This window comes from Babylonia areolata, chromosome 27 (assembly GCF_041734735.1).
Source record: "Babylonia areolata isolate BAREFJ2019XMU chromosome 27, ASM4173473v1, whole genome shotgun sequence".
Lineage (NCBI taxonomy): Eukaryota > Metazoa > Mollusca > Gastropoda > Neogastropoda > Buccinidae > Babylonia > Babylonia areolata.
Window position 1 is genome coordinate 8,191,360 of NC_134902.1, and position 15,364 is coordinate 8,206,723.

At 44.8% G+C, this 15,364-nt stretch overlaps 1 protein-coding gene across 6 annotated transcripts in view; it reads left to right on the top strand.

Annotated features, from left to right (window-relative positions):
• LOC143301522 (uncharacterized) overlaps nucleotides 1-15,364 on the top strand; it is a 169,358-nt gene that overhangs the window by 105,041 nt on the left and 48,953 nt on the right. For 5 of the 6 annotated variants that reach the window (XM_076615876.1, XM_076615880.1, XM_076615877.1 and 2 more), the window contains 2 exons: nucleotides 8,864-9,162; nucleotides 11,772-11,886. In XM_076615876.1, coding sequence (XP_076471991.1) covers nucleotides 8,864-9,162; nucleotides 11,772-11,886 — 414 coding nt within the window. Of the gene's footprint in view, nucleotides 1-8,863; nucleotides 9,163-11,771; nucleotides 11,887-13,698; nucleotides 13,793-15,364 lie in introns of all 6 variants that reach the window. The other variant, XM_076615879.1, reaches the window with a different exon arrangement.

Genomic DNA, 15,364 nt, shown 5'->3' on the forward strand with positions numbered 1-15,364 from the left:
GTGCGCTTGTGTGTTCAGACGAAGGAACAACAGTGGCAGGACGGTCCCCAGAAGACGTGAAGACCTTGAGGTGTGTCTGACAGCTTGCCTTCAAAACAGACCTCTGTTTGATCTGGGCCTCGCTGATTTGAATGCCGCCTTTCTCTCCTCAGCTCTTTCTTTCTTCCCTCTTTCCTTCATTTATTCTTCATTTACCATCTTTCCTTCCTTTATTTCTGCTATCCCTCTGCATACTCCACACTCCCCTTCATTCCCTCGGTTTCTGTTAACCAGTAACGGTGTTATAATACACGGCAAAGACTGCTGTATTGGCCACACTGATTTCTGGTACAATTTATAGTGCCGTGTGTGTGTGTGTGTGTGTGTGTGTGTGTGTGTGTGTGTGTGTGTGTGTGTGTGTGTGTGTGTGTGTGTGTGAGCAGGCACGTGCGTGTGCGTGCTTCAGTTAAAATGGTAATTTCTTATGAAAATTCAAATGCGGTCGTCCGACGTTGTTTCTTTGGTTATTTGCTGTAACATTGTCCAGAACATGTAGTGTTATGGGTATTTAGTAAAATACGCGCATCTACAGAGAGAGAGAGAAAGACACACGTACACTCTCACACATGCACACTTATACACGCGTACGCACGCACGCACGCACACACGCGCGCGCGCGCGTACACACAGCCTCGGTCAGAAGGGAAAGAGAGGGTGTGAGAACCACTTCACTATTTTGTTTAATGGACGCATTGCCTGCATGTCTGTAGACATGTCTGTTCTTAACTGTGCACCTGGCGGCAGAGGGCTGGGGGGAGGGGGTTAGGGGGATGAGGGTGGGCGTTGGGGGGCACAGGGGGTGTATAGATGCTGCAGTTCTCGCAGATGCAAATATATCAGGGTAGCTTCTAGTTGTGGCTGCCAGCATGACTGTAGACAGAGGAGGCACATACCTGTCTACCTATGTATGCAGGCATGCGTGTACGTGTGTGTGTCGTTATCTGTATACCCATCCGTCCCAGTCTGATTTGTCTGTCTGTCTGTCTGTCAGTCTGTCTATTTTTGTGTCTGCTTATTGGTTGTTGCTTTTTTTCTGTGCTGGAATTTCCGCCTCCTCACTGCTTTTCCCCTGCTGTCTTTCTACCATTCTTTCTGTCTGTCTCTCTTTGCCTCCCTCTGTCTGCCTTTTTTCTCTTTCCGCCTACCACCCACCCGAAGTTCAGTTCAGTAGAGCTGTTTGTAGAGATTTTGGGTCCCCCCCCCCCAACCCCACCCTCCTACTCCACCTCATTTCCACTGCACGCGCTCCCTACTCCTTTTCACCCTGACATGCGCGCGTGTACACACCACTGGTGCACAATCAGATTGAACAAGAATGATGATAATAATTACATGGACACGATAGAGCTGCTGGCACACATTTAGCAACGCAAGCAGTACCGACACAGCTTTGGCGGCAAAATCGAAATGAAAGCGGTATTCAGGTGAATGGCCCGTATTAAGAGCAACAAAAACTAGTTTACGAAAACATGCTTCTTTTTTTTTTCTTTTTTTTTCTTTTTAAACGTGTGGATACAAACTTAAAGGAAGTGGTTATATCCAGAGAAGGAATGAAACTGAAGATGTGTCATGTTCCCAGGTGGACGATACTTTTGACACCGAGCTTCCCATGGCGCCATGGTGATAGAGATAAGTCATGAACAATCAGAGATCAGTAATGAACTATCAGAGATCAGCCATGAACAGAGATCAGTCATGAACAATCAGAGATCAGTCATCAACTATCAGAGATCAGTAATGAACAATCAGAAATCAGCCATGAACAGAGATCAGTCATGAACGATCAGCCATGAACAACAGAGTTCAGCCATGAAGTCAGAGAACAGCCATAAACGATCAGAGATCAGTCATGAACTGTCAGAGGTCAGTCACGAACAATCAGAGATCAACCATGAACAGTCAGAGATCAGTCATGAACAGTCAGAGATCAGCCATGAAAAATAAAAGATCAGCCATGAACAATCAGAGATCAGTCATGAACAATCAGAGATCACCCATGAACAGTCAGAGATCAGTCATGAACAATCAGAGATCAGTCATGAACAATCAGAGATCAGTAATGAACTATCAGAGATCAGCCATGAACAGAGATCAGTCATGAACAATCAGAGATCAGTCATCAACTATCAGAGATCAGCCATGAACAATCAGAAATCAGCCATGAACAGAGATCAGTCATGAACGATCAGCCATGAACAACAGAGTTCAGCCATGAAGTCAGAGAACAGCCATAAACGATCAGAGATCAGTCATGAACTGTCAGAGGTCAGTCACGAACAATCAGAGATCAACCATGAACAGTCAGAGATCAGTCATGAACAGTCAGAGATCAGCCATGAAAAATAAAAGATCAGCCATGAACAGTCAGAGATCAGTCTTGAACAATCAGAGATCAGCCATGAACAGTCAGAGATCAGTCATGAACAATCAGAGATCAGTCATGAACAATCAGAGATCAGTAATGAACTATCAGAGATCAGCCATGAACAGAGATCAGTCATGAACAATCAGAGATCAGTCATCAACTATCAGAGATCAGCCATGAACAATCAGAGATCAGCCATGAACAGTCAGAGATCAGCCATGAACAGTCAGAGATCAGCCATGAAAAATCAGCCATGAACGATCAGAGAGATTAGCCATAAACGATCAAGGATCAGTCATCAACTATCAGAGTTCAGTCATGAACAATCAGAGATCAGTGATTCAGTGATGAACGATCAGAGAACAGTCATGAACGATCAAAGGGCCCCATAACGGGCACAGCACATTCCCAGCATCCTGTCTTCTCTGAAATCAGTCATCAGTGAAAATGAACAGGAGGCAATTAATACCCTTTGAAACAACGAAAAACATGAAGTAAAGAAAAAGTTTGCTTCCGTCCAGCATCGATTCAGTAGTGCCTTTAACCACTTACCTGGATACTGTAAATCTCAGCGTCTTTGACCATTGAACTGGAAGAGTGAGAGAGAGACGGGGGGTGGGGTGATGGGGTGGAGGGGGACTATGGTACTGTCAAGATAGAGAAAAAATGAGGGAGTATTAACACAAGAGAAAAAATGAGGGAGTATTGACACAAGAGAAAAAATGAGGGAGTATTAACACAAAAGTGAGAGGCAGACAGACAGAACAGACTCACAGAGGCTGGGGAAGGAAAGAGAAGTTGGAGAAGTTTCCGTTAAAAGGAGAGACGGTATTGACCTGACTACTACATCTCAGTGAGGGACTGCCGCGGGATGTTTGTCTTTAGCTGTGGTAAGGGGAGGTGAAGTGAGGGCAAGCAGCGGAGAGAGAGATGGCGTCTTTCACTCTCACCACACATCGCACCAATGACCAGGAGATGATTATAATAATAATAATAATAATAGTACTAAAATAGCGCTGAATCTTTTGCAGAGACAAATCTAAGCGCTTCCACACTAGTCATTCACACATATGCATAACCCTAAAACTGAAGAAAACTGAAGACAAGGAAGAGGCAGGGGAGGGAGGCTATCTTGTGAAGAGGTAGGTTTTAAGGCCAGACTTGAAAGAGCTGAGTGCGGAGACTTGACGAAGCGAAAGAGGAAGTTCATTCCAAATACAAGATCCAGAGACAGAGAAAGAACGGCGTCCAACAGTGGAGTGTTTGAATCTGGGTATCCGTAAACAGTGTGGATCCGAAGCCGATCGTAGAGAGCGAGATGGAGTGCAGAGGTGAAGGCAGCCACAAAGATAGGAAGGGGCAGATTTGTGAACACATTTATAACATAGAGTGCCGATCTTATACTTCATTCTTTGTGAGACAGGGAGCCAATGGAGATGTTGCAAAACAGGCCTAAATACGCCTTTTCTGCCCAAGCGTTCAGTCCCAACACTCTTAATTCCCGACAGAGCCAGAGTGTGGAGCGTAAAAACCATGGGCCCGAAAAATGTATATATTATACTTAAACGTAGGGACACACATCCTAGTGCCTGGAACAGAAATGTCTGTGTCTGTCCATCCTGTATTCAAGGAGCACCATAGCGCCACTGCACTAACACTGAGATGTTTAGTTTACAAGCACGTGGTGTACAGGTCAGTGGTACTAAAGAAGGATGCTGACGCTGCACATTTACTCACGTGCTGATGGACTGGTGGATGGACAGACATGGATGGACAGACAGACAGACAGACAGACATGGATGGACAGACAGACAGACATGGATGGACAGACAGACAGACAGACAGACATGGATGGACAGACAGACATGGCGCGCGCCCAAACATGTTTTATTGAACGCAAGAGCACGTGCATAATATCGTGGCACACACAGGCAAACGCGTGCGCAGTCTGTCTGTCTGTCTGTCTCTCATTTGTGTAGTTTTGTGTTTAGAAATATATATATATGACGTTTAAACAATTGCTGTGATTTTGAGATATTGTGTGCATACATTATGACATATTGTGTTTTCTTTTCTATTTTTAAATGTGATGTGCACCATTTTATGTGTATGTCATTCCATTTTTGACTCAATTGTGTAAACAAAGTGAGTCTATGTTTTAACCCGGTGTTCGGTTGTCTCTGTGTGTGTGTGTGTGTGTGTGTGTGTGTGCGTGCGTGTCCGTGGTAAACTTTAACATTGACATTTTCTCTGTAAATACTTTGTCAGTTGACACCAAATTAGGCATAAAAATAGGAAAAAATCAGTTCTTTCCAGTCATCTTGTTTAAAACAATATTGCACCTCTGGGATGGGCACAAAAAAAGAAAAGAAAAAAAAGCCTAATTATGTGCAAACTGCATTTACTGTTATATTTATATTTTTTGTATTCTCTAAACTTGGCACTTTGATCTGATATTCTGACCCAACAACAAGAGCTGTCATTATTATCATTTTTTGTTCAAACAGGAACTTCTTTTGCTAAGCATGGAAGTTTTATTTATTTTGCAAACGTTTTGGTGCAGATAGTAAAAAAGGGACATTACTCTGTAATTAATGCTAGGGGAGTTAATTTGCTTTAAACTGATCTTTCACATCTTAAACATTACATTTTGAAATTATACTCAATACATAAAAAGCTTGGATTTTTTTTAAAGTGTATCACAAGTGAGTCTTGAAGGCCTTGCCTCTCTTGTTTTTTAATCTTTTATGTATAAGGAAAATAAAATTATATGGAATTCAAAAAGAGAACGGGAGGGAGGGAGGCAGGGATGGAGGACACACACACACACACACACACACACACACACACACACACACACACACACAGATGGAGAGAGAGGGGAGTAGGGAGAGTAATTTATTCAGTATCAGGCCATAATCCTTTCAAGGAGGGTGTATATGGAGATACCAACACATCACAGCCACAACAAAATGCTGTCAGCGGCCACGTCAAACAGAATTGATGTTTGATTCATGCTGAGAGAAAGAGGGGTGGGGGCGGGCGCTAATTCCTGGAGTTCATTTTGTACCGCCCTCGCCTGGCTCTGTAACTTGTCCGTCAAAGGGAATTAATTCAAGATTAACTCCTTTTTTTATTTTATTATTATTTTTTTTTATATCAGACATAAGATCACCTGTCCATTTCGTCCGTTTTCCGTCCCCAGAATCAAATTCTCCTTTCCTGTTGTCTGTCACAGAATTATTTGAAATGTTGATTTTGTCCCGTCACTTGTTTAAGTATTCATTTAATTCTACCCTCGTTCCACAAACAATGTTGGCGCGCTACATGTCAGAGATAATGACGGTTTGATAATTCGCTCCGCCCTAACCTTCTTCCCCAGAACTGTCAGTCAGTGAAATGTTTCGTCCTGAAAAACTACTCTGCCCACCGCGCTTCAAGGCTGTCCATAGCACTGGTGGAAAAAAGAAAGAAAAAAAAAGAGAAAAGGATACTTACAGTAAGACATGGTTGAAATGTTTCTTTCATTTTACCTTGTACGTTAATTCGTCCTTGTGAGATGGGTTGCCAGACAGTTATCGTTGCTCCGTCGTCGTCGCTCTTCCAACTCCAGTTGGTGTCAGACCGTTGCCAGAGCGTTAGCCAGAAAGCGCCGGCCCCCGTTCTTCAAGCTGTGTGTGTAATGTTGTTAGAAGTCATTACAGAGTTCATTTCATTACTCTGCCCCTGTACACCACCCGTGGCCCTACAGTAGACTATGTGCCGAGCTGTCTGTGCTGACATGCACCACTGTTAGCCCAGTGAGGGGAGGGAGGGAGGTAGGGGAGCGCTTCTCTGCCCGCTGCTTCCCACAATACGCATGCTGGTTGTGTGTGTGTGTGTGTGTGTGTGTGTGTGTGTGTGTGCGCACGGCTGAAACGTTTGTCCACAGGCAGATGTAGGCTCATGACAGCAATTCTTCTTTTCATAAAACGAACACATTTTGTTGAACAACAAGATCAGAAGGCGATGGAATAGCGGATCAGATGGTTACAAAATCAATGTACCCAGGTCAGGCTTGATTTTGAAACATCTCACAGGTCGCTTTGGCGTGTCCGAGAATGATCATCTTGACGTCTCACTACCTCCTCTCCCTCCCGGGCAGTGGCGGGTATAGGATTTCATTTGCACGTCTTTCTAACTGCATTCCTCTGCTCCACAGATGTACGATTCTTGACCACCAGTCAAGCTCATATTCACCCATTTGAACATATGCTTGAACACACCCGTATGCATGCGTGTATACACACACACACACACACACACACACACACACACACACACACACACACGCACGCACGCACATACATACACACACACACACACACACACACACACACACACACACACACGGGGGTGGGGGGAGGTACACCTGACGCAGGTGAGGTCCTATCGGATGGCGTTCTGGAAGGTGTTTTTTTAAATATTTTTTTTATTGTTTTTATATTTTTTATTTCTACAAGATGGCATCTTGGAGGATCTCTCTCTCTCTCTCTCTCTCTCTTTCTCTCTGTCTCTGTGTGTGTGTTGTTTTCCGTTTCTTTTTCTTTTTCGCAGGGGATATAACAGGGGATGAGGTGAGCTCAGTTGCAGTCTCCACTGATGCTTCACGGACTGGCAGGGGTGGTGGGGCGGTAGGGAGGGGGGGGGGGGGGGGTACAGTTCCCTGGGGTGCACTTACACAAACATTGCTAACATAGTCAGCCCCTGTCACTGTGTCAGTCAGTCAGTCAGCACCCGTACTCCTCAACCCTGTGGGAGAGAGAGAGAGAGAGGGTGGTGGTGAGAGAGACAGAGAGAGAGAGATAGGGAGAGAGAGAGAGGGTGGTGGTGGTGATAGAGAGAGGGTGGTGAGAGAGAGAAACAGAGAGAGAGAGGGTGGTCAGAGAGAGAGAGGGAGAAAGGGATGGTGGGAGTGAGAGAGAGAGAGGGAGGGTGGTGGGAGAGAGAGAGAGGAGAGAGAGAGAGAGAGAGAGAGAGAGCAGTAAAATATAGGTTAGTGGTGCCGTTTGGGGACTTGAAAGTCGGCAGCGGTGTTTGTTGTGCAAGGCAAAGTAGTTTCACGGATGGATTATTTGGCTGGAGGCTGCAGCAGGCTGAACCCCCATCTACTTGTTGATGGAACCTCCCTGCTGGAATGGGAATGTTGACGAGTTCCTCATTGGCCGTGCGTTGGTGGGGGTAGGGCGTGGGATCCACCATTACCGCACACACTGTGAAGAATAATCAGTACTTCATTACCACTACTTCGCTTCGTGGATATCGGGTTCTGTGCTTAGAACCGTCTCACTCCGTCTCTTTTGTCTCTGTCTGTTTGTCTGTCTGTCTGTCTCTCCCTCTCTCTCTCCCCCCCCCCGTCTCATTTCCCCTCCATTCCCCTCTCTCTTTCTCTCCCTCACACACACACACACACACACACACACACAGCTCTCTCAGTGCGTGTCTCTGTGTCTGTCTGTCTATGACTGAGAGAGAGTGGGAGAGAGAGAGAATGTTAGTGTGTGTGTGGGTAGGGGATGGGGTGTAGTTGTGGTCTTTTGGGGTTTTTTTGTTGTCTGTGTTGGCTTCTGAAGGATATTCCCTTGTGGTGTATGTGTTCATCTCCAGTCGCTGACCCCAGCTGTCTGATGCACTGCCCTGATGTCAGTGACCGCCCCGCCAGGAACCACCCTCCACCCATTGCTCTAAAAATACATGGATAGCGCATGCCTTCTTTGAGCCCCTTTGCTAACTGAAGCCAGCTGAAGTGTTCAATCAGCCATTTTGCTTCTCGTGTCAGTATAGCATGAAGCGGTGACTTCATATGTGTACCCGAGCTTCACAGCAAAGTTTTCACTTGCTCGCGGCGTTAGTTTAGCTGACATTCCTGTGTGTGTCTCCACTGCAAGTTTGCGCCATGTGTCACTGCTCTGTTTTCCTGTAATAACTTTGGTAGATAAACCATTGGCAGATTTACATCAAGACACAACATTTTAGCATGTCATGGGGGCAAGCATAACATGATTTCATCGAAGATACACTGTTACAGTTCAGAAGCAGACGACTTGTCAATGGACTGACGGCCGGATATGAGAAACAATATGGCGTCCAGCTGGCTTCAGCTTTACTGGCCAATGAGCTATCCATGTATTTTTAGAGCAGTGCCCTCCACCCCATGCCCACCCCTCTCCTCTCCACCCCTCTCCCATAACTTGAGTGGCAGTACTCTGTTGTTTTGTACTGTATTATATTGTATTGGACTGCATTGGATTGTATTGCATTGCTCTGTAGGTGGTAGAATGATTAAGACGCTCAGCAGCCAATTCAGAGTCTGTTAGGGTCTGGGTTTCAAGCAGACAATAAAGTATTTTGAATTGAATTGAACTGAATTGAATTGAATGTCACAGTCCTTAAGCCTTTGCTCCCCCTCTGTCCCTGCAGGTCTCCTGAAGGGGTCCACGCCGGGCGGCTCCCGCAACGTGGTGTCGCAGATCTGTGAAAATGTAGTGGTGAAGACGGTGCGCTCCAAACATCGCTCCACCCCCTCCACCATCGTCACCTTTGACCCCCTGATGGAGAGGGAGGAGAGCCCCGATGTCTTTGACGCTGACCGGGTCCTGGGGGAGATCGAGGAGATGACAGGGGGCTCGGGGGCCGCCTCCAGGGGCAGGCAGCAGACAGGCCGTGACTCGGCCCGCAAGGCAGACGACAACTTTGACGACTCTGAGGAATGGGCCAAGGTTGGACACACATCGTTTGTTTTGTTATGGTTTATATATATATATATATATGTTATTATATAGAATGGGTCAAGGTTTAGTTTGTTTGATTTCATTATTATATGGAATGGGTCAGGGTTTGATGCACCATATTCGTTTGTTTGTTTTATATGTTATGGAATGGGCCCAGGTCAAGTTTGTTTTATTTATCATTAATGAATGGGTCACGGTTTGACACATCTTATTTGTTTAATACATGTTGTTGCACAGAAAGGGTCAAGGTTTAGTTTGTTTTGTTTATTATTGTATGGAATGGGTCAGGGTTTGACACACCTTATTCACTTGTTTTATATGTTGTTGTATAGAATGGACCCAGGCCAGATTTGTTTTATTTATCAATATATGGAATGGGTCAGCGGTTTGACACACCTTATTTGGTTGTTTTATATGTTATTATAATGAATGGGTCAAGGTTTAGATTGTTTTATTTATTATTATATGGAATGGGTCAGGGTTTGATGCACCTTGTTTGTTTTATATATTATTGTGTGGAATGGGTCAAGGTTTAGTTTGTTTTATTCATTATTATATGGAATGGGTCAGGGTTTGACGCACCTTATTTGTTTATTTTCTTCATTATTGTATGGAATGGGTCAAGGCTTGCCACAGGTCTCACTTTGTTTTGGTTTGTTTTAAAGGTTACTGTGATAATGTAATGTTCACTGTCCTAGAAAGGGTTTTGAATTTTTGGTTTTGATTTGGAAACCTAAGCTTTGCAAAGTTTGAAATTTGGACACAGTATTGTACATATTGCAGTGTACTGTTGTGTACTGCACTATACTGTACTGTACTGTACCTGGGCCTGCATGTGTGCCTCACACTTCAGGCTCTGGAGCCACATACATGTCCACTGATGATGACACTGCACATCGTCATCGTTGGTTCCTGAGAAACAGTCAGGACTTTGATGAATACTTCAGCAACAGCTTTTTTGTTTTTTTTTAAATAGTATTTTACCTAAAAAATGCTTGCAGTCTGATTTGCATAAACAGTTAAGGTTTTTCATGCAGGTGTTATTGTTGTGTACTTGGGCTGTGTACTGTGACCTGGCAGTGCCGGTGACAGGTGATGTTGTGTGTTGTGCTCTGAACTGACATGTGACCTGGCAGTGACAGGGACAGGTGATGTTGTTGTGTGTTGTGTTGTGTACTGACATCTGGCAGTGACAGTGACAGGTGATGTTGTTGTGTGTTGTGCTGTGTACTGTGACCTGACAGTGATAGGTGATGTTGTTGGGTGTTGTGCTGTGTACTCACATCTGGCAGTGACAGTGACTGGTGATGTTGTTGTGTGTTGTGTTGTGTACTGACATCTGGCAGTGACAGTGACAGTGACAGGTGATGTTGTTGTGTGTTGTGTTGTGTACTGACATCTGGCAGTGACAGTGACTGGTGATGTTGTTGTGTGTTGTGTTGTGTACTGACATCTGGCAGTGACAGTGACAGGTGATGTTGTTGTGTGTTGTACTGTGTACTGTGACCTGACAGTGACTGGTGATGTTGCTGTGTGTTGTTTTGTGTACTGTGACCTGGCTGTGACAGTGACAGGTGATGTTGTTGTGTGTTGTACTGTGTACTGTGTACTGTGTACTGTGACCTGACAGTGACAGGTGATGTTGTTGTGCTGTGTACTGTGACCAAACAGTGACAGGTGACATTGTTATGTGTTATGCTCTGAACTGACATGTGAACTGACAGTGACAGGTGATGTTATTGTGTGTTGTGCTGTGACCTGACAGTGACAGGTGATGTTGTTGTGTGTTGTGCTGTGTACTGTGACCAAACAGTGACAGGTGATTTGTTGTGTGTTGTGCTGTGTACTGTGATCTGACAGTGACAGGTGATGTTGTTGTGTGTTGTGCTGTGTACTGTGACCAAACAGTGACAGGTGATGTTATTGTGTGTTGTGCTGTGACCTGACAGTGACAGGTGATGTTGTTGTGTGTTGTGCTGTGAACTGACAGTGACAGGTGATGTTATTGTGTGTTGTGCTGTGACCTGACAGTGACAGGTGATGTTGTTGTGTGTTGTGCTGTGTACTGTGACCAAACAGTGACAGGTGATGTTGTTGTGTGTTGTGCTGTGTACTGTGACCAAACAGTGACAGGTGATGTTATTGTGTGTTGTGCTGTGACCTGACAGTGACAGGTGATGTTGTTGTGTGTTGTGCTGTGTACTGTGACCAAACAGTGACAGTGACAGGTGATGTTGTTGTGTGTTGTGCTGTGTACTGTGATCTGACAGTGACAGGTGATGTTGTTGTGTGTTGTGCTGTGTACTGTGACCAAACAGTGACAGTGACAGGTGATGTTGTTGTGCTGTGTACTGTGACCTGACAGTGACAGTGACAGGTGACATTGTTGTGTGTTGTGCTCTGAACTGACATGTGACCTGACAGTGACAGGTGATGTTTTTGTGTCGTGTTGTGTACTGACATCTGGCAGTGACAGTGACAGGTGATGTTGTTGTGTGTTGTACTGTGTACTGACATCTGGCAGTAACAGGTGATGTTGTTGTGTGTTGTACTGTGTACTGACATCTGGCAGTGACAGGTGATGTTGTTGCACACAGATTGCCGACATTGTGTCCAGCTATGGGGGACGGATTAGCTCCTCAGGGGATTACCTTCATGTGGATTTCTCTCAGGACTTTGACTCCCAGCTTGGCCGCCTGTTGACCGGCAGAGGTACACTGCTGGTGATGGACACACCTGGCATGCTGGTCCGCTGCCTGACACATTGAATGATGCCTGTCTCTTCACTTTGTTCACCTAGTGTGATTTGGGACAATATGATGCCTGTCTTGTTCAGTTTGTTCACCTAGTGTGATTTGGGACAGTATGATGCCTGTCTTGTTCAGTTTGTTCACCTAGTGTGATTTGGGAAGCACAGTTAAACATCTGTTCACCTAGTGTGATTTGGGATGATGTGATGCCTGTCTTCTTCAGATTACTGCTGTTGAGGTGTGACACACACTGTGCTGTTGAGGTGTGACACACACTGGTTGCTGTTGAGGTGTGACACACACTGTGCTGTTGAGGTGTGACACACACTGGTTGCTGTTGAGGTGCGACACACACTGCTGTTGAGGTGTGACACACACTGCTGTTGAGGTGTGACACACACTGGTTGCTGTTCAGGTGTGACGCACACTGTGCTGTTGAGGTGTGACACACACTGCTGTTGAGGTGTGACACACACTGGTTGCTGATGACACACACTGGTTGCTGTTGAGGTGTGACACACACTGCTGTTGAGGTGTGATACACACTGGTTGCTGATGACACACACTGTCTGCTGTTGAGGTGTGACACACACTGGTTGCTGATGACACACACTGGTTGCTGTTGAGGTGTGACACACACTGCTGTTGAGGTGTGACACACACTGGTTGCTGATGACACACACTAGTTGCTGTTGAGGTGTGACACACACTGTCTGCTGTTGAGGTGTGACACACAAACACTGGTTGCTGATGACACACACTGGTTGCTGTTGACACCATGGTTGCTGGACACACACTGTTGCTGTTGAGGTGTGACACACACTGGTTGCTGATGACACACTCTGGTTGCAGGTGTGACACCATGGTTGTGACACACTGCTGCTGTTGAGGTGTGACACACACTGGTTGCTGATGACACACACTGGTTGCTGATGACACATACTGGTTGCTGTTGAGGTGTGACACACACTGTCTGCTGTTGAGGTGTGACACACACTGGTTGCTGATGACACACACTGGTTGCTGTTGAGGTGTGACACACACTGTCTGCTGTTGAGGTGTGACACACACTGGTTGCTGATGACACACACTGGTTGCTGTTGAGGTGTGACACACACTGTCTGCTGTTGAGGTGTGACACACACTGGTTGCTGATGACACACACGTGTGTTGAGTTGACACACCTGGTGTGTGACCACTGTTGAGTGTGAATGGTTGCTGATGACACACACTGGTTGCTGTTGAGGTGTGACACACGCTGTTGAGGTGTGACACACACTGGTTGCTGATGACACACACTGGTTGCTGATGAGGTGTGAAATTGGTTGCTGATGACACACACTGGTTGCTGTTGAGGTGTGACACACGCTGTTGAGGTGTGACACACACTGGTTGCTGTTGAGGTGTGACAAACACTGGTTGCTGATGAGGTGGCCATGAGGCAGCACTGTCTCAGGACAGCAGGCATGCCTGGCATGACTCAGTTAGTTATGTCACCGCATCATGGAACTGTATACTTGATTTCATAGACTGATTCATGCATGTTATTACTCCTCACAGTAACCTCTCATTTCTTTTAGAGAACATCTGCAGTGAATGTCTGCCTGGTCAACACGAGTCTGGAATGCAGCAGTTGTAGAACGCTTCTAGAATCTGAATAACTTTTTTTTTGTTCTCTTGTCACTATCTCTGTATACATTTAATTCTACATAGGTGAATGCCTGCATGAAGTTCTTATGCATGTGGTTTTTGCTGTCTGTCCATGTGAATGTAGATAGCGGCCACTTTGGAGGAGTTTGGCGTGGGCATGGCACGCGAGTCCGTCTTTGTAAGGGAATATGAAGCCAGCTTTACCAAGTCATTAGCAGGTAGTAGGCTGTGGTTTCTTTTTACTCCTTTTTTTTGTTTTTGTTTTTATTTGTGTAATGATGACATACAACTAATAGCTTATAGTTGTGCTGATGTTATTGACTTGTGTATGGTGCAGGTTTTTGAAACTGTTGTCTAAATAATTCTGCCTGAGTTCATATTGATGGATCAGCTACTACAGTTATAATAACCATGTCTGCCTGCACCTAACATCATTATTCGAGACAGACTGTTGACAAAAAAAAGTTGTTAATTGGGTATTCTTTTGCCTTCAGTTACATTCATGCCAGTTCAGATATGTTTTGGAAAAAAAAGTCTTTTTCTTATAAAAAATTGGGAATATACCTGATAGAATCAAAATTCTTATTGTTGAGATACTGTAGTTTTTTATTTTATTTTTTATAGAATTATTTCCCATTATTGTTTGCTCCAAAAACTGCCACATGCACTCCTTTGATTTTGTCCTTGGCCATCGGATTGGTACAGGGTAATTATCAGTGATTCATTCTGACCAGTAAACAAGATAAACAGGGACAGTGGATGTGCACAGGCCCACAACAGAACATGCAATGTAGACTCGCTCCAGCTGAATGGATATAGATGTGCCCTGGTTGTTGTAAGAAACCATGGTATGAACAGTCATCACGTGCCTTGCTGCATTATGCATTCCATTTACAAATCAGAAAACACTGTACTTTTTGTAGGTGATGGTGTGCATGGGCATGAGAAGTGAAGGGGAGGGGGGTGATTCTAGAAATGAAAGAGGCAATAGAAATCAACTGTTATTAGTAATCATTCAATCAGTCAGAAATGAATTATTATTATTATTCAGTCAATCAGTTACCGTAAAGTTCGGTCTATTGAGCGCACTGTTATATAAGCTGCACCCACTAAATTTTGGAAAAAATTGAACTTTATACATACATAAGCCGCACCAGTTTATAAGCTGCACTTATTTCCGGTACCGGAACACATACCGATACTACAGAAAAGCTGTTGATACTGTAGGTTATGAAATAAACACAAGCGGGAACAACACAAAGAAAAGCAAGCGAAAATACTGCTAGTGCCACAAAAAAATAATAAATAAACACAACGAAAATAAGATCCATAATTTAGGGATAGTCACATTTATTCAACGTCTTCCAGCTCACTGAATCCACTAAAATCTTCATCTTCAGTGTCCGAGTTGAAGGGAACCAGCACAGCTTCCTCCGCTATCTTGTCACTGACTTCAGCCTCGCTTTCACTTCATGAACATGAAGGTGGAGGACGCTGCTGGTTCGTCGCTTGCACTGTCGTCTGCTAGGTCGATCACCTTCAATTTGAAGGCTGCATCATAGGCATAACGTCGCGTTTTCAGCATGATGAGGGTGTACGCTTGAGCAGAGTAGAACTGAATGCTGATCTGAAGGCTTTAATGTGTGCAGATTTGATTTATAATACGTGAACAGTTAGCGCACTATCCTGAAGCTCATCCAAAAATTCATGGACAGAAATCATGATTTTGGTGAGTTGAAGGGCAGCTAAGAATAGACGAGAACGTGACACTCCCGGGATCATTAAAATCC